The sequence below is a fragment of the Myiozetetes cayanensis genome, unplaced genomic scaffold (genome assembly GCF_022539395.1).
Source record: "Myiozetetes cayanensis isolate MyiCay16 unplaced genomic scaffold, myiCay2020 scf2-11, whole genome shotgun sequence".
Taxonomy (NCBI): Eukaryota; Metazoa; Chordata; class Aves; order Passeriformes; family Tyrannidae; genus Myiozetetes; species Myiozetetes cayanensis.
The window spans coordinates 46,302,366-46,329,575 of NW_026087411.1; the positions used below are offsets into that span (position 1 = coordinate 46,302,366).

The 27,210-nt window shown below is 36.1% G+C and overlaps 1 protein-coding gene across 1 annotated transcript in view; it reads left to right on the top strand.

Annotated features, from left to right (window-relative positions):
* PRKN (parkin RBR E3 ubiquitin protein ligase) overlaps nucleotides 1-27,210 on the top strand; it is a 705,198-nt gene that overhangs the window by 228,870 nt on the left and 449,118 nt on the right. The window contains exon 4 of the mRNA XM_050316170.1: nucleotides 23,091-23,209. Within this exon, the coding sequence (XP_050172127.1) occupies nucleotides 23,091-23,209 (119 nt within the window). The remainder of the gene's footprint in view (nucleotides 1-23,090; nucleotides 23,210-27,210) is intronic.

The window sequence follows — 27,210 nt, forward strand, 5'->3', positions numbered from 1 at the left end:
TGGTTTATATTTGTTGGTATAATCTTGTGGCATTTGTGGGAGAGAAAATTTGATAATATGGGAGTCTTAGATCTTACCAGCTGTTTTGGGATTTAAGCTTTCATTGTATAGAAAGTGCAAACTACCAAATATAAATACCACACATAGATTTTAACTTGCCAGGAAAACAACCACCAATGCAAGTTATCCTGGCTTATAAGAATTCACCATATTTACTAATAAAAAATAAATAAAGAACATTTTTTCTGAAACACATGTCCAGCAACAAAGATCGGACTTCAACCTAGTATGGACGGTGCTAGGCAGGAGGTCAAACTGCAGAATCCCATTGCTTCCCCTTCTAAATGTATTTATCAGCTACTGATGTCAGGCAAATTTCTATTATCCCCAAAAATTAAAATAGTTTGACAATATTTGTTTTCTGTACGCTGATATTAGTCTTGTTACTTATTTAATTTTCAATTTAATCCATTTATCAGCTAGTTTGTTATTTTGTCTGAATCAGTTGGATGTGGTCATCATTACTTAGGGTTTTTTCTTTACAACTTTTAATTAAATACTCATCTCACCAGTTCCAAAGAAAATCTTGGTGTTCTTTAGCTAGTCTTTTACAAGTGCTTGCATGCAAGGCACTATTTCCTGATCTCTGCATGTTCCTGTTTTCACATAAGAGTAAATAAAGTACTGGTATATACTGACTTAGGTGTGCCAAGATGTACATTCAAGAAAAAAGAGGGATTGATTGTTTTCCACCTCGTTAGGAAATGCTTTGTCAAAACCTAATATATGTTCAAACATCTTATCTTTACGAATAACACAAGTGTGAGATAGAGAAGGTGAAACTACCATTGCCAAAGTCATTCTAGTCAGTGATGTATAAAGTGAAGGACTAGTTCCCATTCTGTGTAAGAGTTTTGTATAAGAGACATTTAGAAGGGAAAAAAAAACACATTTAGAAGGAAAAGACACAATTTAGGATCCAGATAGTCAAAACTGCGCATAATTTCTAGAGAAGCTCTGATAAAGTTAAAAAAAAAAAAGTATTAATTGAGGCAGGGAAATTTCTGACACTACAAATGGTTTTTCAATAGTATTCTGATGACTGTGTGTTAAAAAATCCTGTGCTCTGTAATTGATATTACATTTTATTATGGTCCTTTTACTAAAAAAGCCTAAAAGAATAAGATTTTTTGTGTCAAATCTGTTTGAAGTAAATGAGTATTCTAAACTCCTGAAATATTGTAAAATTACTTCTCAGGTTCATAAAGTTTTATAAAGTTTTATAAAGCTTTATAAAGCTTATAAAGCTTATAATATCGAATTAGTTCCAGATTGGGCAATGGTATGGTGTACATCTCCCTCCCCATTATAATGTGGTGTTAGGCTGAGTGCCACTACCCAGTACAAAGTTGAGTGCAACTGCAGCAATTTCTTATCCCCTTATTGAGAATGCCATCAAAACGTGAGCACTCATCAGTTCAAAATGGACTCCAGTGTGGCAACAACATTTCTGTTGTTACTCAGAAACACGAAGCTCTGCCCCAGATGACACTGAGACAACAATGAACTTATTTTCCCATGACCTAATATTGCTTTGTTCTGTAATAAAACCAAATATCTGAGAATTTACTATTTCCTTAGAAAAGAGAAAAAAAGGTTCCTAAAGTTTCTCTCCTGTAATTTAACTGTAATTTTTCAAAGGAAATTAATCAGTATAAAGATTTTTTCCTTTGGCATCTGTACAAATCATTTGTGGATTAAGTATAACATTAATTAATTAAATCTACTTTAGGTCCACAGTATTGTAAATCAGTAGTTTGAGGAAGGAAAATTAGTATTCTGTACAATTTGCATTCAGTAATTAGGTCCTTTTTCCCAGAGATATGAAAATTTTGTTCTAAAAACAAATTATTAGAGTACTTACACTGACCTTTGTTAAATTTTTAAAAATATTAATACACCATTTCCTGGTGGTTACATGATTCTTATGATAGTTCTTTCTTACAGACATCCATTTGAATAAGATTCATATTACTATACAAGAAAAAGTAGTTAATTACTTAATAGGCAACCAATGTATTCTTTCAGTAGATGTATTCAAGTAACTAGTTAGGTTATTATATATTTTTGGATTTGGTACCCAGACAGTTTACTTTTGTATTAGGATTAAACCACTTTTATTGTAAATGAAAGTGCATTATGCAGCACATTGTGATTTAGCCTATATTTAATGCAGATTTTTATAATACATGATTTTACAGACTTTTAAATATTAAGTGCAATACTACTATGAGGATCAATCTATGTCCAGGAAAGGGTATGAATACTTTTTTAGAAATGTAGAATAAAGTACCAACTCAGAAATAATATGGTAGTCCTGATTTTGTCATGTAATTTCTGGGAAGAAAGGCTGCATTTGTCTTCGTTACACACTGTGTAAATTTACTGTATGTGCAGTTCTGGTTTAAATTTCAAAACAAAACTTTACAGAATTTCTGCATTTACAACATGTGTCAGTGGTTAGTTGTTAATCATTATCACTATGCAATAATTACATACACAAAATTGTTAGACTTTAACTGTTAGAGACTTCTATCTTAAATTTGCTGTTAGTTTACAATACCACAGAGCTGATACCATTTTCATTGCACTGATGTGTTGTAGTCACAGAAGTTCAACTGATCCTGCCTGAGAGCTCTTTGAAAAGAGAAGCTGCAACTAAAGCAGGCTTGTCTTCCTTCCTCTCCATTTTGCTTTTCTTATTTGATATTTTTATACTACTTGTCCCTGTCCTGAGTAAGAATCTTCTCTGTGCTCCTCACTGCTTTCTTTGGTTTTGTCAGCAACTCTTTATGGGTATTCCATACTTGGAAGATGTTCTCCCCATTTGCAGTCCCTCATGCTTTTATTATTTTGGTTTGTATTGTTTTGGTTTGTTTTACAACCTTTTGTCACTTGGCTGCCTCCTGAGACAAAGATGTGTGCAACTACACACATCCTTTTCTGTTTGGTTGTTGCATTGCTCACATACTTAATGCAAAATGCAAACACATTGTGCCTGACTAGATCAGCACAGTGTTAGAACATGTTTTTCAGAAGTAACCATCTTTTAAGTATGTGCACATGAGGTCTAAAAAGCCATGTGTATATTAAGAGAAAGGATGACAATAACATTTTTATATGACACAGTAACATTGAATTTAATTTTAAATCAATCTCACTAAATATTTTCTGTGTGTTGAATGAGAACTTTTCTAAAATTTTAAGAGTTTCCAAAGCTGTTTGGTAAATGTTGTATGGCACAAGTTGTTGAAGTGTGATCCACGTTTGAAGCTGTGAGATCCAGATGGTGCTTATGGTGATCCATTGAGATAATAGTTGCAGTTCTGTAGCTCCACTTCTTTTCAACTGTTAAAATATGTTACAATCATAGAATCATGGAATTGTTTAGGTTAGAAAAGATGTTAAGATCATTGCATCCAACCATTAACCCAGCACTGCCAATGCCACCACTAAACCACGTCCCCAAATGCCACATCTGAACATCTTTTAAATACCTTCAGTCAGCTCCTTCCCTGGGCAACCTGTTAATGTCAGTATATGTTACATTATCCCTCTTGATTAGTTGCTGGAGTTTCTTGGATTATGCTCTCTGAGGATGTTTGGAGGTAGGGGAAGAATGCCCTTAAGATAGTGCTTCCTTTTTAATGTGATTCATAATATGGTAATGTTTCTGAAGCACAGCAAAAAAAGAGTTTTTGTGGTTAAAAATCACATCTCAACCATAAAAGAGTTATTATGCAGCATCAAACCAACTGTCTATCCAACTCTAGTTCTCTTCTGTTAATACTTGCCTGTTTTGCATCCAATACTTCAAAAGAATGAAAAACATTCTTATTATATAAAGTTTTATTTAGAGACACATATTCCCCTTTTTAAGTAATCAGCCCTGTACCCTTGTCTGATTATCCTTCATGTCTGTTATTTGGGCAAGCTGACAAGAATGATAATGGTATTCTCTAATCTGACCTTCATTGGAAAACCACTTCCTACAACCTGCAGTGTCAATTCAAGTGTTAATTAGAAAACAGAGGGAAAGTTTTCAGCCCAGCAATTAACTATTTCTAATTCTGTCAACTTTTCTCTTGTTCTGTCAACATTTCTTTTGAAACAGTTAAGCTTGAGAAAATCATTCTGCTTATTCTGCTTCTAGTAGGGTTATGAAAATTCATTGTTACAAAGTCCTTGGAAGTTTACTCTTATGAGTATTGTATCTTCTGTTAGGGTTATTAACCCTTGACAATTCATTGCTGCAATACTTTCACATTCTATATATAAAAATTGATATCCCCTCTTCACCTTCCAGCAACAGCAAGAAGTGATTTTATAAGACATTAGCATAATGGAACCTTTTCTATAAAATGATAAATTGAGCCCATTTCAGAAAACAGAACACACACTTGATAATTTATTGCAGCCAGTGCCACGCTGGAGACCTCATTCATATCATATGCTTTTAACACTGATGAGAACGGTGCCATTTTCCCACATCTTGCATGTCTGTGAAATTCATTTGAGAGGAAAAATATAAAAAAAATGTTCTTTTCTAATAGATGCTAAAAGGCTTCCAGGAATGCTCATCTTTGCATGACATAATGATCTCTCATGAATGAGTCTAATTACTTTATTGTTTTTAAAGACTCTTTCATGTTAATTGAAGAAAGTAGCATTTGCTAACTCCTATGTGTCAAGGGATGGGGCGGAACACAGTTGAGTTCTTGCATTGCATTTTGATTGTTTATGGGTGATGACATGGATGGACATTCTTTTGCAAAGACATTACTCACATCTTTATGCCACCAGCTGGAGATGAAACTTGGAAAACATTCTGTATTGATTAAACAAAATGTATGTTTTCCAGATGGATCTGCTCCATGATGCTGCCAGGCACAGAGCTGAGACTGACTGGCCTGTAGTTCCCTGGGCCTGTCCTTTTTCCCTTTTCCAGTCAGTGCGAACTTAACTGGACTGCCATGACTACTCAAATATGATAGATGGTATCTTACCAACTTCATCTGACAGTTCATTTAGAACACACAGAGTGTACATCTCATCAGATCCCATGGACTTGTGAACTTTCTTGTTCCTTAGATGTTCTCGAACCTCATCTACAGTGGGTGGTTTTTCATTCTACCTTTACCTATCTTTGCCTTCTGCAATTTGGGTGGTGTGGCTGGAGCACTTCCTGGTGAAGACTGTGGCAAAAAGTTTTTTAATACCTCAGCTTTCTCTTTGTCCTGGGTAACCAGGTCTCCAGTTTCTTTCTTGAGAGGGTCCACATTTTCCCTAGTCTTCCTTTTATCACTGACCTACTTATAGAAGCTTTTCTTGTTGCCATTGTTGTTCCTGAACAGATTTAATTCTGTCAAGGCATTAGCTTTCCTGACCTGATCCCTGGCTCCTCGGACAATCTCTATTTATTCCTCCAAGGCTACCTCTCCTTGCTTCCACCCTTTTTGTGTTTCAGCTTGTCCAAGAGGTCCTTATTCATCCATTCAGGCCTCCTGGTGTTTTTGCCTGTCTTCCTCCGTGTTGGGATCCATTGCTCCTAATCTTGGAAGAGGTGATCATTGAATATTAAGGAGCTTTCTTGGGCCCCTCTTTCCTCTAGGGTTTTATGTCATGGTGTTCTAAGAATAATGCCTGAAGTTCATTAAAAAAACAGTAGTTGCTGCCACTGTGCAGCTTAGTAGTTGCACTACATAGTCTCTGTTATGAGGTCTTACCACTCTAAATGACACAAAGCATAGTCTTCACTAAAGTCATGTGCTCAGGATTCATTACAGTCATTGGGAGTTCTGTGCACATGGCAAGGACATTAAAAGACCTATTAAAAGGCTTATTCTACAGAAAGTAATTACATGGAACAGATAATAAATTCAGTTAATACTAGAACTTAAAACATAGCCAACAAAACATACCTTGCTCTCTATAAAGACAAATAGCTTCAATGGGACTAAATTTGAAATTCTCTGAAAGAAAAGGATCATTGCCTTTCAGGGGAAGACAGATTTTCTGGTGTGCTTTTCTTGTCTTTTTTTTTTGTAATTATTATTTTTAAAAGAACAGAATAGTTGTAGTTGGAAAATGGACAGTTAATTCAGAGGTTCTAATTCCTATTTACAGAAAAGCAGAATTAAAATCAGTGCATGATCCTGCATTGCTGTACCAAAAGCTTTTAGAATTTTACCATCATCTTTGTTTCAGTGAAGGTTTCACATTTTCACTGCTACCTGGCTGACCATTGTTTGAGATGCCAAGGTGGGGCAGCCTTCGTGTCCATTCAGACTTCTCTTCAGAGACTGCCAGCTAAGATTTCAGTTGTTTTTATTCATCCTTTGTTGCCTCTGGTTTTTTTGTCTTTTTGCTTGTTTCTTTCTTTCTTTTAGAGAATATCTAACCATAGAAATTGAGACTCTATGTCAGCTTTATGTGGATTTCCAAAAATCCTTCAGTGTAGGTTTTTTTTTTCCTCCTACACTGCAGTACATTACGTTGAACCTTTTGCTTAAACCTTGCTCATGCTTACACATTCATCGTGAAACAACGCTACTACTGGGCCTACGTTATGCCCAGCAACTAAGATTTTATACAGTTGGAACTGAATAAAAGAGGCATGTTTTGCAACAATTATCAAATATTTTGTTCAAGTTTCTGGAATGTTGATATTCTATGGGATCTACTGGCATTAGACAGAAAGTTTAGCTTAGGTAGGATTACAGCATTTTTGAACAAATTATCAAACTGAAGATAAATTAAGAAAATATCTTCCTTGATCTGCCTTCCACTTATGAGACAGAATGCTACAGTAGCCTGCAAGTGAAACTGTCTGGAACATTACGTGAGCTAGGGCACCATTTTTTAGTACAGCTACTGTGTCAGAATCACAGTTTTCTTAGTGAGGTACCCAAGATCTGGAAGTCCCTGTTTAATCATTAACCTTTAAGAATCAAAACTAACCTTTTCAAATGCTAGTCAAAAAAAGATTTAATCTTTATATTCACTGATGCACCCGAAACTGTCTTACAAGCCTATATGTACTGTTGACATCTCTCTGGATATTCAGTCTTAGGTCTTTGACCTTGAGAAGATGTCAGATACTCTGAATATGTATTATTTTTTCAGTTATATATTATTAATATATTAGCAGTTACGATCAACTGCTGCTATAACTGGTTTTTGCAGATGAATGCTCCAGGTTTAGCTTTGACAGTCTATCTACCTGTAACAATTTCTGCATTTTTGGAGTACTGTATCTGCAACTAAATTTCCACCTAAAATTCAAGGTCATATGGTAGATATATACGTGTTCATATGTATGTATGTGTGTATATACATATATATATATATGGGTGTGTTCAATTTTAACTAGCTTCTCATACAGCAAACAAAGACTGAAATATCAGAAGTGACAGCTGCTTCCCCGATCAAAGTCCCCCAGGGATCCCTGGAAGCCAACATGTTTTTTTGAGCACCACCATGCTCTTTCCAAGCTTCCATGATGCTGTACTGGTACAACAGTCTGTTCTGTGGGTCTTGACATTTACCTGTGAAAAGACAGGAACAGAGAAAAAGAAAGGAACATATGGATATGGAGATGGGGTCTTAAGTTGAGCCTGATGTTCAACTTCATGCAACACTGCACAACTTGTCAAGGATTTTATTATAAGCCTCAGTATTCTGGCTTTTATTGTTAGGTGACTTTATTTTATTGCTTTTTTTGCTGTGAAGGTGGTTTAACCAAAATTGTAAAAAGAGTTTAAAAGTTCATTTAAGCAACCAAAGTACTGGTATCCACAGTTCCTCCTTTGTTCACCACAATTCTTTCTTTAGCTTTGGTTTCTGATTTAAAGGTATATCACAAGGCAAGTGAGGTTTTTATCTACTACAACTCTTCCCAGCATCTACTAATTATTTTTAAAGTAGTTGAATCAAAGTTCAGTAATATTTTAAACAAAGTCTTGGGGATATGGCCTGGTGAAGGTTATGATTAACATTATCAGGGACTTTTCACAAGCAGATTTTGTTTCTCTTAAAAGGAATGTTGTGTTCATGCAAATAATAATGAAATAAACAGCAAAATCTCCACTGTCTTCAGCTGCGTAAGGTCAACATCTAAATTAATAATTTGATGCAGATTAATGATTATGGATGTTGTACTTTTATCCTTCTTCTTATTTAAATTGTGGTAAATAGTTATAAATCTTCTTATCCTGGTTTCCAAACCCCATAACATTGTTTACAGTGATTTTCAACCTGTTAGAAACACAGCAGTAACTGTAACTGAGCTAATATTTGTCTCATCTTGAGCAATATATTCTTTATAACTTTAACCATTGTGAAATATTTAGGATGAAGATGCAAAAAATTCTGTTTCAAACAGAAATGTTACCTGTCTTCCACATTTTGACTCCTAGTCTGTAATAGAAATTTTTCAGGTACAGTAAATGTAGCAGTATAAATGTGAACAAACATATTTTATATCTTCCATCCAGGCACAAATATCTATATTTGACCAGCAATATATAGAGAATTAAAACATCTTCATTAAACATTACAGTATCTAACAATAAGTATCATTTTACTATTTCTCCTTGATCTCCCATATTTCATTTTACCACCCTTGTTCTCCTGTAGTCTCCCCCAAGTCTCTTTCTCTGGCTAAATGATGCATAAATATACTCTAAATATGGCAGAACTGCAGGGTTGATTACCTCCTGCACAGATACAATAGTAGAATAGGAATCTGAGTTTTAAGTGCTGGAGTTGTAGATATAATGTCTTGATTGCTTCCTAGACTGTTATAATCCTTTAGGAGAATCAACCAGAAATCAGTTACTGATGAAGGAAGTAGGGAGGCATTAAGATGAAAACTTGTCTTTAGAGTCTGCAGTAATGTCTTCTACTTTGTAGAGTAACTTGGGAATTCAATAGAAGAAAGGAGAACCCCCCCCCAACACAAATGTTTGTCGTAAGTATTATATGGAAAGCAAGAACAAAAAAAGGCTTCCTCAAATCCGTGTGAGATGGGAGAAAGGGAACAGGCTTCTGTAGAGATTAAATACATCTCGAGTAGAATGTACAAAGTAGTCTTTAAGCATTTATGTGTAACTTCAACAAAACCATTCTCCAAAATCAAGTTGCTTAATTGATTAGTGTGGCAGCACAGGGAAACAACTGAGAGTTAAGATGACAGCAGCTGGTTCGGTGTCACGCTAACCCATAGTAAGGGAACAAGCAGTTGCTAAAGGTCTGTGCTGGAGGTAGCAGGGTGAGGAGTGGGGTCTCAACAGGTCATGCAGTAGGAATGCTAATGTGGGGCAGAGGGTGGTTTCCTAAACTGACAGGTTGAAGAGTGATAGGACTCAGTTGAAATTAATTTTGAGCAGGGAGTCACTATGCACTGTATTCTCTAAAATGCAATGAATGCTATCACATTTAAAGATACTGTACATATAGCATAAAAAAAATCTAATACTTGATGAATCAGAGAACATATTGAGTAATGAACAATATGTACATTGATAATATCTCTTACTGAGAAAGTTTACAGGGCCTGCATATTACTGCATTCTCACTTGGTCATAGGTTTACATTAAGGGGAAAAGGGATAATTAAGAGTTATAGTGACAGATATCTACTTATAGTCTTAGAAACTTCATCTTGAGTCATTGTAAGTATTTTAATATTAGCTTAATTCATTCTGATTGAGAAGCCATTTAATTCCTTCTGGATAATAAAGTGTTTTCTGTTGTTTATGAAGATGATTAAGCCAACAGGTTTTCTGGCTGAAGCCTCCCTGAAGTGTCTCCCCAAAGCACAATGTGGAACAGTCATGAACTGAAACTCAAAGCTTTCATAGGTAGAATTATGTATCTTGGCACAGCAAGGGAGTTCACTAGATGGTAGGTACCATCACCTCACTGCGAGGAATTTTCAGATGTGATGAGGCATCTGTAAGAGTTACAGGGCTGGAATTAGTCTGTATCACTGTTTCAAAGTCTGAGACTATTATTTCCATGCTTCTTATCAAATAACAGACGTAGATGCTCAGCAGACTGTACATGTAAACATGTCAGTGAGGATTACTATGATTCCATTTTCTGCACATTTAACTTTAATGCGATGAATCTTGCTGCCTCTCAGCTAATCTGTGGATGGGAATTCTGTTAGTTAATGCAGAGCTAGAGGAGCTTTGAGATTCAAGCTTTGACCTTAAAGTGCAATTGCAAGTGCACTCTGCCTTTCTCTTTGTCTGTCTTTCCTTCTTATTTGAAATATTTTGTTCTGTGTTTTCCTTCCTCTGCAGGAGGAAGTTAACTGTGACAAAATTGTAAACTCTAGTATGTATTTTTTAAAGACCTGATTTTTACTACCCATTGCTTGCAATGGTTTTAATAGCCCGGAAAACCTGCATCCCTTCTTCCAAACCCCTTTTGCTGAATGGTTTGAAGAGATAAAGAAACCTCTTGACTTAGGTTTATATTTTCAAAACTGTCTTCTAAAAGCAAAGGAGTGTTGCTGCATATCTAACATTTCAGTTTAGAGCATATGTGAACACAATATGTGAAGTTCTAAGTTGACTTTTTTTCTTAAAATCTGTTCCTAGTCTTCCCAGCATAGTCCAGGTATTGCATTATATGAAAGTGTTGCAATGACCATGCCATTATGTTGAAACAATACAGGATGGTAAAGTGTCATTTTCACACAATCTTTTCTATTTTTCTGCTAAAGACTTTAGGATAAATATTGTCAACTAATATAAGTCTTTTCACTTCTGTGAAAGCAGCTAAGGATCTTCATCAAAATATTACTTTTACTGAAACAGTAAGTTACCCTGTCATTAAATAGCAAGCTTTGGAAACTAAGTAAAAGTACTGTACTGGTATTTTCTGTCTGTATAGAAAAATGTCATATCAACTGAGTTATAGATACATCTTTTCTGAGCCATTTTCTAGATCCCTATTATTTCTAATGGAGTAAATTTTCATTAAAATTCTAGTTCTGTACGAGCTTCAGAGTGAAGTGTCTGACATTCAGGGCATTGAGAATGAAAAGAAGTACCATAGATCAATCAAAAAGACAACTTTGTGGTACACTGTTATTGTGCAACATTTTGTTACACACTGAAATAGTTGTTAGAATAAAAGCACTGGCAAGTTATTTAGGACATTAATGGACAGTCCTGTTTTCACTGGTCATTTATTTTTCTGCTAGAATAGTGATGTAGTGCTTGTTAAGGAAGAGGAAAGAACATGCAACGTTAGCTGTAGTTATAAGATAGGCAGTTACTTGTCATATTTTTCTTTATTTAAATATGCAGTGGTTATATACAGTATAATTAAAAAAGAAAATTTTGACTTACAGATTTCTCCAAAAAGACCCTTAAGTAGAGTACTGTATAAACAGGAATAATATTATAACATTTTTGTAGTGTGACTTTTTCAGTAATCTCCAGAACTTCTGAAGATGCCTGGTTTTGTGTGCTCAGACTTACAATACCATCTTGCAACTGATAACAGAAATTTTGTATTTGTCCTTACATCACTGGTGGAGATCCTTCAAACCAGTGTCTGAAACCTTACTGAACCTGCAGTACATTCACTAAACCTGGAAGGATGGAGACAGGACTAGTGTGGTGTCCAAACAGGATTGATATGCAAAAAGACAAGTTTTGTTAAAATCTCTCAGTTTTTTTTGTTTATAATGAAATAATGCTTTTTCTTCTATGTTCACTCATTCAGGCTAGGAACTTTCTTTTGGTCAACAAATCATGAAAACCTTGGCAAACCTTTTATTCAGTTTATCCCTCAATACTGGACATTGTGGTAGAGGAATGGATTAGCTGTTTGGTTATAAGCTCCATTCCTGCTGGGCTTTGTGCCCAAATTTTAGGGTAAACATCCATCTTGCAATTCCATTCCTAGCTTCTAGAGTGTTACTCGGGATCATTTCACAGTAAGCTCTATCTGTAATTAATATTTATACAAGGTATGTCTCAAATACTTTTCCAAATATTTTTGTGCCTCTTTTTTTGGTCAGCAGTTGGCTGACTAGTTTATACTATCAGTCCCAATTTAATGAAAGCTTAAAGCACCTTCTATAATGTGGTTTCTGAATATTTGTCATTCTTTTCACCTGGATTATGACCTGTTAATATCTGGGTTTTTTTGCTCTAAGTGCTGATTAGAGTATTTTCTGAGACCTTTATGACATTCTGCTGCCCTACATTAATATATTTTTACTGGTTTATAAATAGAAGTTATATGATCAATTTTTAAAATTGAAATCTCTGAAAATCTGCATAATATTTGAAGCTGAAGCTCTTTAAAAAATGTATGCATGTGTGAAAGTAGTTTTAAGACAATTTTGAAGAATAGATACAATGTTGGACGAACTCTTTTTTTAAAATCCTTTTTATAGCTTTGTTTGCATGATTTGAATAATGGAATTTATAATGTATAATTTATAAAATTATTTTACTTTTCCGGTATTTAATAAATGTCACTTGATGTATGTTAATATTTTTAAAAGCTTTGTGTTAAATTTCAGACACTTAGATTTATATGTGTGTACGTGCTTGTCTGTATCTGTATGTGTGCAGGCACAGTACCTTTGCTCAAGTCTACATAGATCTGTTGACCCCTTTTCTGCTGGTTATCTCTTGGTCTCATGCAAAAAGGCAATGAAGAAGGAAAATAGAAGTTTTTTCTATATTCTAGCTTGTAACGTAACCTTGAAACATGAATTTCACTTATTTCCATTTACAGGAAGGTCTGTTTGATCTGTTGTATAAAATAATATCGTTCTCTAAACACAGTCAAGTTTTACTTGCAATTGTGGTTGTGTAAGTCTTTGCATTCACAAATTCCATATATGCATATTTCAATTTTTTATATATGAAAAACATCTGTTCTGTACAAATAATAAGATTTGGCAAGTTCAATTTTTTTTTCTAAGTATAGAGGTTGTAAGTTTGTATTTTGTCATTTGTATTTTATTTGTGTTTGTTTTTTGTGGTTTCCTCCGAGATTAGACATAGGACAGTGCAAGCATCAATTCATGTTAAAGGTATAAAATTTTAAAAAGTGTTAATCTCCATATTTTCTAACTATTACTGAAACATATTAGATTTTGCAGTTGTTTTTTTTCAGCCTGAGAAGGTGCATGCTGAATACCACTCTGCTGCAAAATAACTGATATTTTGCATGTCAACCATCAAAATTGGCCATTATTACCTGATAACTGGTTATATGTTTCTTTACGTCAGGTGGAATCTCTTTGAAAATTTCTCTGAATATATAAAAAAAAAAAGTATTCAAAATAATGTTTCTTTAAAAAACTGATCTTTATAAAGGTAAACAAAACAAAATAGCTGGAAAGGTCTTCCTTTTTGGAATGTGCAAGGGATCAGAGCTAACAAAAAGATGGAAAGCATTAGCAAAACAACAGAAAATAGAGACCACTTTCTAAACAGCATTGGCATACAAGTTATGATAATTTTGTAATCAAAACATGAAGACACTTAATATTTTAAAGGATATTACTGTGGGAGAAATGTTCTTCAGAAAATTAAGGTGCAATGCAGAACACAAACAGTTTTTAAATTGTAAAGTGACAGCTTGAAATTAAAAAAAAGGCAAGGGAGTTCAAAGAAAATACATAAATATTTATAATTTATAATTTTAAACTTGTAAGATTTGTACAGAGGCCTGTTGTCATTTAATTGCTAATGTATCTGATACAACAGAGCTAAATATCTTCAGTATTTGTGGATTCTTGTTGATAAAACCAAGAGCATAAATATTTATACTTTGAAAGAAAAGTTTGAAAATGATTTGAAAAAGACTCATGAGTCAGGATTTTTACATTGGCAGGAACACACAATACCTTCAGCAGAGGACATGGTCTGGGCTGTGCAGAAGGAGGACTCTCCTGTGCCTTTCCCATAGCAGCCTGTGGCTTAAAATAGGTTGGAGCACTGGATCTGTAACTGCAGAGCCAAGCTTTTGGTTTTGTGAAGGGACACAGCAGCACAGGGAAATGTCATAACAGATCGCTTCCATCTCTCCCGCATGTAATCTGACAGTGGCTACACCAGCTCAAATTGAAGATTCATCTAGCACAGCACCCTATTTTCAATCCATAGGATCTGCCGCTAGCTTACACAAGTCAGTCTGGTAATGATACTGTCCAGTGTGCTATCCCATTGTTGGTCACTTTATGTTTCTTATGGTTTTGTATATCTTTAATAAAGTCCCATTTAACCATCATTTTTTGGGGCCAAAAAGTCATAATCTGTTAAAGTGACTGTGGCATGGATGTTATTGATTATCCATTCCCTCTTTTTTTGTGTGGTTTCAGTTCTACCATATCCTACTCTGAGATGAGAAAGGTTTAATTGCGTGCACATGATGCTGAAAATGGAGCACACCATGAATTTTTACAGCATTTGTACAGCAGTTTTCTGCAGTGGTTTTTCTGTTTGATTTATTTTTGTTTATGGTGGGTTTCTTTATTATTTAATTTCTATGAGCTGATATTTTCATAGAACTATCTATTATAGCCCCAAGATCTTGTTTCTATATAACTAGTCAATACCATCACAGTTTGGGTAAAATTATTTTTCCTGTGTACATTACTGCACATTTTTCAACAATGAATTTAATTTTTCATTTTACTATTACTCACTAATCATTCTACAGTCTTCAGCGTTTGTTTTCCAGTTGACCTTCATTTTTACTAATGAATTTTGTCATTTCACTGTCCATTTCTCTTTTTTCTTATGGTGAATACTCAAGTTCTAGAACAATTTTCTTTTGGGACTGTCCTGAGAAAACTGATAATTTATTCCTGATCTTTATTTCCGTTGTTTTAACCATTTATTTGAACACAAGAGAATTTTTCATTAATTAACACTGATTTCTATATGATTTCAATAAAAAAAAAATCTGCTGAAGAAGCCTTTTAATCTTAGATTCCTAGAATTATTTGGGTTGGAAGAGATCTTAAGATCTTAAAGATCATCTAGTTCCAACCCCTCCTTCCACTAGACCACTTTGCTCAAAGCCTCATCCAACCAGGCCTTGACCACTTCCAGGGATAAAGTTTTAGTACCTTAAATAAACTAAGTATCTTCCGTAAGCTTTGCTACCTGATTGTTTATTCCTTGTGTGCTCTGAAAAACAAACATTTCCAGAATGTTTTGTAATAGGGTAACAGACTGTAACAAAGCTAACAGCAATACTGTTGCTGCTTGTTACTGGCCTTTCTTAGTCGCAATTACCATTGATACTTTAGTACCTATATCTGGACAACATTAGTTCAGTAGAGCAAGGTTTTTTGGGACCCTGGAAGTATTCAGAGTGCTTATACAGAGAAGCAGCTCGGTAGGAATAGCCATTATTTTGACTGAGGGTAAGCAGATTTTTGAACTTACAATCAAAAGAGATGTATCTAATTGCTGTGTTTGTACACTATAGTAGGAATAAAATTTCCAGCTGACCAAGAACAGAAATTTGAAGTTTACATTCTGTATTGTCAAAAGGGTGATTGCTGAAATTGTGTAGTATCTCCTATGCGGATGTGCCTTTGTGAAATGTCACATATTTGAAACTATTAATAACTGATACAGTTTCATCTTCAATTTGCAAATGCAGGCATCCATTCTATAAATTTAATTATAGCTTCTTTTTATTACTTTCCTAATTTCTATGGGACGTTCTCAATTTAAGAAGCTGATGATTTGGTTGGTTTAGGGTTTTTTGACCCTTTCCTTGACATGTGAGTAGTTTGTTTCTTGTTGGACATGATATGGGTATTTTCTGGGATATGACTTCTTCAGTGTAAAGGCACCAACAGACTCTGTCACTTCTTCAATCTCCCTCCTCCCTTGGGTGTTCAACTGATCATGTCAAAGGCCAGCTATGAAATGGGCAGTTGTGTAAATTTGGATCAGACTTTTGTGAAAAGAGCTGCTGGAAGCCTTGTTAGGGCTTGTCATCCCCATCCTCAGTGGGTCCACTGGTCCAGGAGTTACATTTAACCTCAGGTCCTTACCTTTGTTCCATCCCCGGGCTATGTTTTTAGGTATGCTCTGTCCGGATTTATATCTTCTTGTTTTTCTGGCATGACCTGGGACTAACCTTCTCCTTACGGACTTTCATGATGACCAGTGGTTTAATTTTTAAGCATTTCTTAGTTTATTTGCTGAAACTGTGCTCAACTGGATCTGCTTCTCAATGCTGAAGCCTACAGTACATGACCTGTGCAACCCAGGCATAGTTTTCTGGAGCAGCTTTGCTTCCCTTCATGTGCTTATGCTTAAGCCCAGAAGTCACTGCCTTCAACTGCAAATAAACCAGTTTTAGGCAGTTGTTATCACCACAGGTAACACTCAATTCCTTCAATGAAGTAAAAAGCAGTCAGGGTGGTGCTTTTTGGGGATGTTATGGTTGGTGCATAGTGGTTTCCTCATGCAAAAGGAGTACATTTTCAGGAGGACCTGTGATACCCCTAAGATTTGTACACTTTGTTAATGTACAAGGTAGCAATGTTTTTCTCCCATATATTATTTGTCAAGCTTTCAGCAGTTTCATGAAATTGTCTGTTTCTCTTTTTTTTTTTTCCCCTCATGTTTTGCTGTCTGGCAGAATCATCACAATTGTTTTGTTCTCTTTTTGCTGCCTTCAGTCCTCATTGTTAATATAAACTATGCTAGCATTAATGTTGAATTTTACTCCTTTGTCTGAAAATCAGAGAGCAAGCTGAAGGAGAGAAAGGTATATTGTGAGAAGAAAGAGAAAGGTGAAGCATACATAGCAGCCAGGAAAGGGAACGAAAAGGGGAAAGGTAATTACAGAAGTTATCTGGGTAGCAGAATAATGAAAGATTTGGGTGAAATATAAAAGAAAGTGAAGGTAAATAATGCTGAGGCTCAGAAAAGTGAAGCAGAAGATTCTTGGGAAAAATGGTTAGCAGAATTTTTGTCTTCCCCATTCTGAATTCCAGGAATTTAAAATAGGTCAGATACTGTCCTTCTTGCATTTTTTTTTTAATTCATAGAAGTTTCCTGATTATTTTTTCCCAGACAGAAATTTTTCACCGAGAAGGTGTTAAAAAGATAAATGTGCCCTGTTGTCTTTGTCAAGTACTTCTGATACTCCACCTCTTACACAGGCACTACACCCTCTTCAGCCAAATTTCAACTCTTCTTAAATTTGTAGTCCTCATTACAGTGAAAAGTCCATTCCTTTTTTCTGAATAGCTGTGTCTTCCATGTACTTGAATTACCTGAGGTCCACAGACAGTCTGCAAATCATATTTCAATCTCAAGGAAAAGAATTATGATGGGTTTGTGTTTTTTTTGAGTTTAGTCTATTTCACATTGTTATCCATATTTCAAAATACTGCAGCTCTTTGTCATGAGTTCTTGTGCACAGCAACACCAATGGCATTCATCTCCCCTAATTTCAGAGGTTTGCAATGTAGATATTTCTACCAGACCTAGTGGTTCTAAATCCCCACAACAGAAAAAACCAGACCCTTTTAGACACAATTTATCCAACATGTTTGTATCCTTTTATATCTACTTTAGGATGAATTGAATCAAACCATAAAAGTCTCTATTTTTCTCGCTAGAATACAGCACGATCAGTTTAGATTAATATAGTTCTTAAATTAATGCCATTTCCATGTTCTAAATTAGATAGTCCTCATAAAGAATAACTATAATCAAGAACAGGTATAAACTTTTCATAAATGTGTGCATCTCCATACCTGGGTCTGGGGAGGAAAGTTCTGTGCTCTCTAAAATCTTTACTGCTAAAGAAGAGTGGTTAAAGAAGAAAAGTTTAAAGGCAGAACATTCCAGTTGTATTTTTGGAAAGTGAATGAGATCTTATAAGTAATTTCTCCTTTTTCAGGTGCAGCAGTGCAACCTCCCCTTTTTTTAAAAAAAATTGAGCTTTATGTGGAAATTTTCACTACTTTGATACTTCTAGGCTTATACTTCAGATGTTTTTTCTCCTACTGTGTTGAATCAAGCAAAGTCCTTAAAGTGAAGGCAGTTGGAAGAATGTTTTTTTTGTTCACTTCTAACTGTGTATTTTTCATTACGTGGGTGGAAATTGCAGAAATAGTCTGAGGTCCCTGACAGTCAGTCTACGTTTCACAAATTACAGCTAGTCTAAATGTAAATATAATGGAATCTGAAACAATGCTAGCTTTATGTAGTTTTCAATCTGTTGAAAGACTTCCTGTAGCTGTGTCCTCTTTCAAATAGCTGATTATAGGAAAGACTCAGTAATCATTATCATCTATATGAAAATGCAGTTCAAATGAAAACAGTAGGTTAGCTACTAATATCCCTATTCAGATTTTATTCACTTAAACAGTCATAAAGATGATAATAGGTGTTTTGACTGATTAGAGATTTCGGGATCAGGTCTATAGTCATTACGACTAATGTTTTCTCATTAACTAGTCATGCATATCAAAATAATTGGTCTGTGCTATCACTAACATGTACGAAGCTCCCACAGCATGGCCATCATTAACAACACAGAAAAAAAGGCAGTAATTCAGGTCCTAAGGAGCTAAAAAACCTAAACTGGAGAGACAGTGCAAAACTCTGGGATACACATCAGAGAAAGCTACTTTCTCTTTTCATAAAAAATACTAAAGGGAGAGAACAGTTTTAGGACTATTTTTGTGATGGGATATTTGTGAGGAAATCAGCTTTGAAGAGGTAGAAAAGAGAGAGTGTGTCTCAGTGGGATAAGACAGGTCTTGACATAGATCATAAATGAGCAGCCTTTGGCATTCATATCTTCATGAATTTTTTTGGCCAGTAAAAACAACATAATTAAATGAACTCGATAGAGAAACCCACCAAGCATTTTACTGAAACTAGTCCGTCATAAATGGGTTTATATGATAATATTTGAAAATGAAAACTGCAAAGTTGCAAAGTAGGGATTGTTTCCTGAATTCTTATTAAACTTTTTGGGTTTGTGCGGCCAGGTTTTGCTAGCAGGAGGCTACATGGGTGGATTCTGTGAGAAGCTGCTGGAAGCTTCACCCATGTCTGGTGGAACCAATTCCAGCCAGCTCCAGGACGTACCCACCACTGGCCCAGGCTGAGCCAGTCCGGAATGATAGTAATGCTTGTGACAAAATATTTCAGAAGGAGTTAAAAAAAAAAAAAAGTTATTTAGGCAGATGAAAATTGCAGCCAGAGGAGTGTGGAGTGAGAACATGTGAACAGCTCTGCTGACACCAAGGTCAGTGCAGAAGGAGGGGCAGGAGGTGCTCCAGGCACCAGAGCTGAGGCCCTTCCGCCCATGGTGCAGACCCTGGTGGGGCAGCTGTGCCCCTGCAGCCCGTGGAGGACCATTGGGGTGCATGCCCCTGCAGCCCATGGAGGGGACCTGCACCAGAGCAGGTGGATGCCCAAAGGAGGCTGTGTCCCCGTGGGAGGCCCGTGCTGGAGCAGGGTCCTGGCAGGGACCTGCTGACCCACGGGCAGAGGAGCCCACACTGAAGCAGGTTTTCCTGGTAGACTTGTGTCCCTGTGGGGGAACCATGCTAGAGCAGCCTGTGCCTGAAGGACTGCACCCTGTGTAAAAGTGACCCACGTTGCAGCAGTTTGTGAAGAAAACTGTTGCCTGTGGGATGGATTCACACTGGAGAAGTTCGTGAAGGAATGTCTCCCATGAGAGGAACCACATGGGGAGCAGGGGAAGGACTCCTATCTTTGAGCAGTGGCAGAAACAACCTATGGTGAAATGACTGTAACCCCCATTCCCATCTCCTTTCACCGCTAGGGGAGAGGAGGTAGAAATTGGGAAGGAGGGTGTAGTGGGGGAAAAGTGTTTTTAAGAGTGATTTTACTTCTCGTTCTCCTGCTCTCATTCTGTTAGGAAATTTAATTAATATCCCCATTTAGAGTCTGTTTTGCCTGTGACAGTGATTGCCGAGTCATGTCCCCCTGTCCTTATCTCAGCTCATTAACCCTTCGTTATATTTTCCCTTCCCCTGTTCAGTTGCAGAGGAGAGTGATAGAGTGGCTTGGTGGGTACCTGGCATCCAGCCAGGGTCAACCCACTCCAGTTATACACCCCAAAAATGTGCCCTTAATACATTTATTATATGGTTGGTCCTGCAGCAGTTTTAGTGATTACTGGCACAATACTGTAGTTACATTTTTTGTTAACACTGATACCTCAGAGCTGGTGCATAAGACAGATTTCCTTGTTCCTGTTTCTTTCAGTTCCCCTCTGAAAAGGGGCCCAAGGGGATGCAGTCTCAGCCAAGGGCTGTGCTAATGTAGGCAGTGACATAAACAAGTCAGTAAAGAGTTTAGTGCTGATCATCAGCATTGCATTGCTAACTGTCTTTCAGCATTTGCATTTTTAGTTCAGTTTTTGTTTTGCCTGGTGATGCTGCTCAGGACATACACATAAGAATATAACTGCACTTTGTGAGAATGTGATCAGCACATCTGCATAAAATAGTGAATGGATTGCTGAAAACTCCATTTAACACATTCCTTCTAAAATCAGTGCATTCCTCTTGTCGTGTTGTTCCTTTCCTTCTTCCTTGCTATAGCAGACATTTCAAAAGTTATTCTGTGCCTCTGAACAGATCTGTGCTGCTTAACTGCTCCAACCCATTAGATTATAAATTTGTTTCTTGTGTTTCAAATTTGTGCATAGGGGATGTGTTTAGAGGGACTTTTTATATTCATGAAAAAGGAAAACAAAATTGAAAGTGCTAAGAAAAATGAATATTGAGGTAATGTAGTCTATTTTTGCACAGAGCAAATATCAAGCTAATGCATAAGATTTATCCTCTATAGTAAATCAGCAATATGTCTCAGTTTAGGCCTCTCCTATGACTACTATATTTTACTGCCGTATTCAGTCATGCTGATTTATGCCATACTATCCTGTGAATATTTTGCAGAATATTATCAATAAAATAATTTTATCTTTGGGTCCAGATGGAATGAGCTTAGAACACAAAGACACAGAGCATGATTCCTGCCTCAAGTATTTTAAAGCTTGAAATAAACTTGGCATAAAATGTGAGACAGGGACACAAGACACCAGGGAGTGGAGGACTGGATCAGGAAAGGCATCAGCCAATTAACAAAATATTTTGTACCGTAAGGGCTCTTGTACTCAGATGGCTCTGTTTAGCTGGAAGGGTTTCATTAGAGTCATGGCAGGAATCCTGCTGGCAGGAATCCTTCTGGAGAGTAGGAACATGCTCAGACAGCGAGTGGTGGCACCACAGAACTACTCAGGATAAGTGTCCCTACTTGTGAACAGAAGCAGCAGCTTCAGTAGTCCCATAAGACAACCCATATAAGAAATTGGAACAATGGGAGAGGACTGGTGATAAGATAACAGGTTCTGGTCTCATTTCCTGCACCTTGAGATCAAGTCAGGAATAAGTGGCTGAAATCAGCTTGTTTATTATGGGCCTCTACTAGTTTGTATGTGTGTGAATATATGGATGTGTGGCAATTTTCCACAGAAATTCAATTAAGTTTAGGTTATGCTTTATGCTCTGGTATGGTGATTATTATTCTCCAGGGAAGCATGAAAATATTCAATAGATTAGTTACCTAAAATTAGTATTGGATACATCAATGATGTACTCTTATGTAACTTACATTTCTGAAGAACTGAAAAAATAAATTTCTTCTTTCAACAGAGTATATATCTACATTCTTTGTAGACTTCTACATACTTTTTCATAGTAAAAAAGTTTTTTTGGATGACCTGGTACTCTGAGGTTGAACTTTGGACGCTGAAATGATATTTTAATTACATTCATATTATATTTGAGCACTTTTATATTAGAACACCCATGGATAGGTACAGCATGTATTTGATAGGCATTTTACAGGGTCTGACCCTCACTGTGTGAAAAACCCTTAAAAAATAAAGCAAGCAGCCATGTTTAGAAATATTATTCCAGGTAATATTTGCTGTGGTAATGGGTTAGGGTTCAAGTGTACATAGATAGTATGTTGCTGACGAATGTAGGGAGAAATAGTAGAATGGGGAGAAAGACAGTGAAAGGGTTTTCATCTCTAAAGGACTACTACTAATTCTGAAGTTCACCACTGCTAATGGGTCAGATCTTCTGCTGAAATTGAGAAATATCTATTTAAAACTTTATTCTGGTCTTAGTTCAACTTCTGATAATACACTTGAGTCTCTGAACTTGGAGATGTATAGTCTTGATTTAATTAATACTGTGGATATTTCAAATTCTAAGGAATAGCAGTAGACATTCTAAAAAGTGCTTCACTCCAAGCAGTGATCAGCATTGCCTGTGAAATCAAATTCATTAGCATTGCCCTGGGCTTCCACAACTCTCTGCATATCACATTCTGTTCCATAGTTTCACGGAACAGAATGCATTTCATTTCATTTTCCTTGAAAATTTACTTGGCCTAATATCTTGGCAGCAGTTTACAAACTTCGCTAGGTTATACATCTGCCAGCAAGGATAAAGAAGTGGCTTGCAGTCTTCCATGAATAAAAGTAAATTTACTAAATTAAATATTTGTCTTCTTTCTATGGTACCAGTCAAACTCATCTTTTAAACTTCATCCAAAGAAATTTTCATGCGATTTGACCTCATAAAACTTGCAGCTAGACAAGTAAGATGCAAATTGTGGAGAGCTGGGGTAATTAATCTCATCCATCACTTGCCAAAGATTACACTTGGTGCTCATCAGTGGTAAGCTCACATTGTACACAGGAAGCATTTCCTAGGAGTTACAGTGTAGTCCACCTGTAACTACCGGTCAAGAAGCAGGAGTTACTGGAAGGTGTTAAGAACTAGACCAGGCAAGATAAGATGATCACAATTCTTCCCTCAGAATTTAAAATTATGTTAACTTGTTACTTAAAGAGTCAAACAGAAACCTTTCATGACAGTTTGTTACTGATTTTCAGTATACATCAAAAGTGGTTGTTTTGTGTTTGTTTGTTTTTCCCTTCTGACAGGTGCAGCTAGTTACAACAGTTTTTACGTTTTTTGCAAAAATTTCTGCCAAGCTGTGAAGCCTGGGAAACTGAGGGTCCGCTGCAATGTGTGTAAACAAGGAACCCTGACATTGGCAAGGGTAAGCTTTTTTGGATTTTTTTCAAGGTTTTGGAGGATATGGAAATTATACATCTAGTTTTTTCTATTTGCATACATGTGGCTATGTATATATGTATTCCTACTTGTTCTTGCTGTTCATGACTGAGAAGAGTAATTCAAAGGTTTTTGAAAATTTCAGTTACTTATTTCCAATATTTGCAGCATATGCAAGGAACAGAGTGCAGACTAGAGCTCCAGTCCTGGAAAGACATACTTAGCTCTTTATTTTAAGGGCTAATCATTAACCTGGTAGCATGTACAATGTATACACCTACATGTTGTGCTAAAAAGGCAGGATTCAATAGATGCTTATCTATTCAATGCTTATTCAATGCTTGTAACAGTTGTGAGGGCCATAGGAAAACCTGAATTCTGATCTAGATTTGTGGCCATTATGGAATGAGACAAGAAGGTTTTGAGTGGCTCTGCAAATGAGAATAGTAATCCTTCCAACCCAGTTGCTGCATGTAAAGTCAAAGGAAACTTACTGTGATGGACCAGAAAGTTAGTAGGAGATCTGTCAAGCTTGGTTTGCATTCTAAAATGGGAAAGTATTTTTTGGCTTGAATGTGCAGTAGTTTAAAGTTGTGGAGGAGTTTTTTGGTGTGTTTTGGGTTTTTTTTGTCTTAGTGCTGCAGAATTTTACTGGTTGTGTTACTGTTGAATGAGAGTCTCTTCTCTCCCATAAATCAGTGTTTGTCAGCCAGGCTTGTGATTGTGAGAGGTTTAGATTTCGAAGGAGAGTGAGCCATACCATGCTGCAGCTTGGGACACGGGCTTTCATATTTGGCACATGTTCAGATGTTTAAATTTGTCTTTCACTGTGCTTTTAAAGTGGTTAATTTCAGCTTCATGTTCTCAGCGTAGCAGAGTGCTTCAGTGTCTCTACATGTAATAGCATTGTAAGACCCTTTAAAAAACCAGCTCCTATATTCTCGTTGAAAAGAATAAATCATACCATGCTTATACACATCTAATTCAAAAAGCTATAACAACAAACTCCCTCGAGCTTTGTGTGCTCCCGAATTACCTGACTATCTCTGATGTATTTCAGAGGCTTCGGAGTGTTGTGTTTGTGGTGTTCCAGATGAACACATCTCTCAAAAGTTGCATTTGGTGATTAGTATAGGCTTAATCACATATAAATCAAGACAGAAGAGAAGTCACCGATAATGTATATTTTCAGTGGTAGGATAGATAAAAACACAGGCAGCATTGTATTCAACTGGAATACAAGCAGTCAGTGCTGCTGAAAGACACTGCTGTTGTCACTAGATGAGTCTGAATCTCGTGCACCATGTTGACATCACACGAGTCCTTTGCTAGACTCAGTATCTTCCTTCAGCATACCCACTTTTGGGAATGATGACTTTCACATCTATGCTGTTTGGTTTGGAATCTCCATGGTCCTTTTATTAAGTAAACTTTAATAAATTTCCCAACTTTTCTGCTTGTATAGTATCTGCTAAACAGTTTTATTTGTTTTGGAGACTTAAAACCCCAAAAACCCCTGAACAAACAAAAAAATTCCAACCTTTTATTGTCTCCCAGGAATTTCCCATAACTCCATGATGGAAACCCTATTATAAAAAGTTCCAGCATGGTATACTTATCAATAAGTTCTGATTGCCTGGAATGTACATGGGCTGACATTCTTTTAGCACTTACAGGGTCAATGAAACAATAAATACACACAAGCTGATAAATTCAATTGAATGGGCAGATTACAGGTGTTTCTTTTTCTATTAGTTTATTTTATGGTAAATATGAAAAGAATAGCTGAAAACTTGTAGTGGAAGCTGTTCCAGTTTTCAAGGTTGATTCAAAAAAATCCCAGCTTTCAGAAGATTTGAGAAGGTACTTCAGCATAAAAGTACAAAAGACGAAAGGGAGATATCTTTTGTAGAGTATCAAATGGTAATTTTAGTCTGTTTTAATTTTTAAATAATGCTTGTCTATGAAATTAATTTGCTCTTAAGATTTTTGTTACTTTTCTCCCCAAACAAAGAAAATCTGTTATCATTCTTTTTCTCTCAAATTAAAGCAGAACACAGAAGTTAGAAACAGTGAGCATGCTGTTTTTGCAGCTTGGGCTGTCAGTCCTCTGGACTTCCAAAATGCAATATTTGAAATATGGGCACACTTAGTGTCATGAATGTGCTATGCAACAGGCAGTTTGTTTTATAAATACATAGTGTCTACCTCAGTTCTGTGGTTGTAAAGAGTAGGTACAGACATCTGCTTAGCCCTTGTGAACCTCTTTTTTTTTTGTCATTTTCTGGTCTATATTCCAGGGAGACAGAAATAATTCCATATGGGGAGGCTTGTAATATGTACTAAGACTCATTCATTTTTCAGTACTGTGTAGAGACCTCTCTGTGTTAAGGCCAGGTAGAAACATGTCCCATACAGAAAGTGCTCTTCTTTCTTCAGTGCACTGCAGTGTACAAGAGGCAAGCTCTGTCCAGCTGAAAATCTTACTGTCAATCATTTGACATTAAAAGATATGACTTGCATATTAAAAAAGTTCAGGTTAGTATATTATCCCAATCCATCTACATTTCGCTTCCAATACCACTGGACTGTGCCAGTGATTGTTGATATACATCTTCTCTACTGGCACTACAATTATTTTCCTTGTACAGAGAAATTAGTCAAAATAAAGTTGACATGAACAAACTATTTAAAAAAAGCATGTCTGTACCACTATACTACTGATTTGCCAGCAAAGCCACATTTTTTTAGCGCTCTCTTTTTTCCCCCATTCTTTGTGAATTGTACCTGACCTTTTCATGGTGACACAGCAAGTTTCTTGAGAATCTCTCTTGTGCCATAAGCACCAAAGCACCGCATAAGCCAGCAGATGTTACACCAATTCTTTTACTACAGGGAAAGTGAATACCTGTGTAAAACCCAAACAAAGCTTTGGGCAGCCTTCACTTACTCTACATGCTAATTCTTTTCCTACCTAAGTACAAATGACCAGCTTAATTAAATTGAGCTTTCTTTTTTCATGCTATGGTGACTTACATTTTAAAATATTACTTACTCATTTAAACAGTCTTATTCCAAAACCTTATTTAACTGTCATGCCTATTTGCATAACATTATTTTAATATATGATGCTCAGAGTAAATTTATGATACTATATTTCTATGAAATTAAAGAGCCCAATGTTTTTATTTTCACCTTTACATCCTTCTAAATATTAAATTTGTAATTTTCCAGTTGACACTTAGGCTGGTGTTTTATGAATGTTTCATGACCTAATGCTTTATGGGAGATATATACCAGGTTGATTTAATTATAAGAAAACATCAGTCACTGCAAAAGTATCACCTCTCCCTAATTTCTCTAATTAATCAAGCACAAAAGCATGTCTGGAAAGATTTGAATGTGGGACTCTGGTGTACACCACCTAGAAGCCTACCAGTAACTTTCTTCATATAAACTGAAAATTTTATTCATTAGTTTCACGCTGTTGTTCGTTGGTTGGGTTTTTCTTCATATCATACAATTCTGCAATTTGTTTCAGGACCCATGATTCAGATAATTATGGTATTCTTCTTTCTAGAAAAAGACCCAAAAACGAAACCACCAAAAAACAAGGAGGCAACAGAAAACCTAAAATAAACAAACAAACAAACCCCAAAAAAGTCTGATTGTAGCAGTCACATTTGCAGTTCTTCTTTTGGAGCCATAACAGTGTTAACATTCCCAGTGTTAACTCTATACTGAAAAGGAAAATGTGTATCTGTGAATGGAAGGCCTGATTCTGCAAACTAGTGTGCACCAGCCTACACAGAAACCCAGACTTTCCCAATGTAAGTGATTCTGCATTGTACTCCTGGTACAAAAGACAGTAACATTTGATTTGGTATCTATTTGTCATAATTCTGAATTCAGCTAGAGTAAGAGTGTGGATTGAAGTGTGGTAAATAGACTTTGGGTCTCCCTGCTTGGCCACAGGTGCTGTGGTGA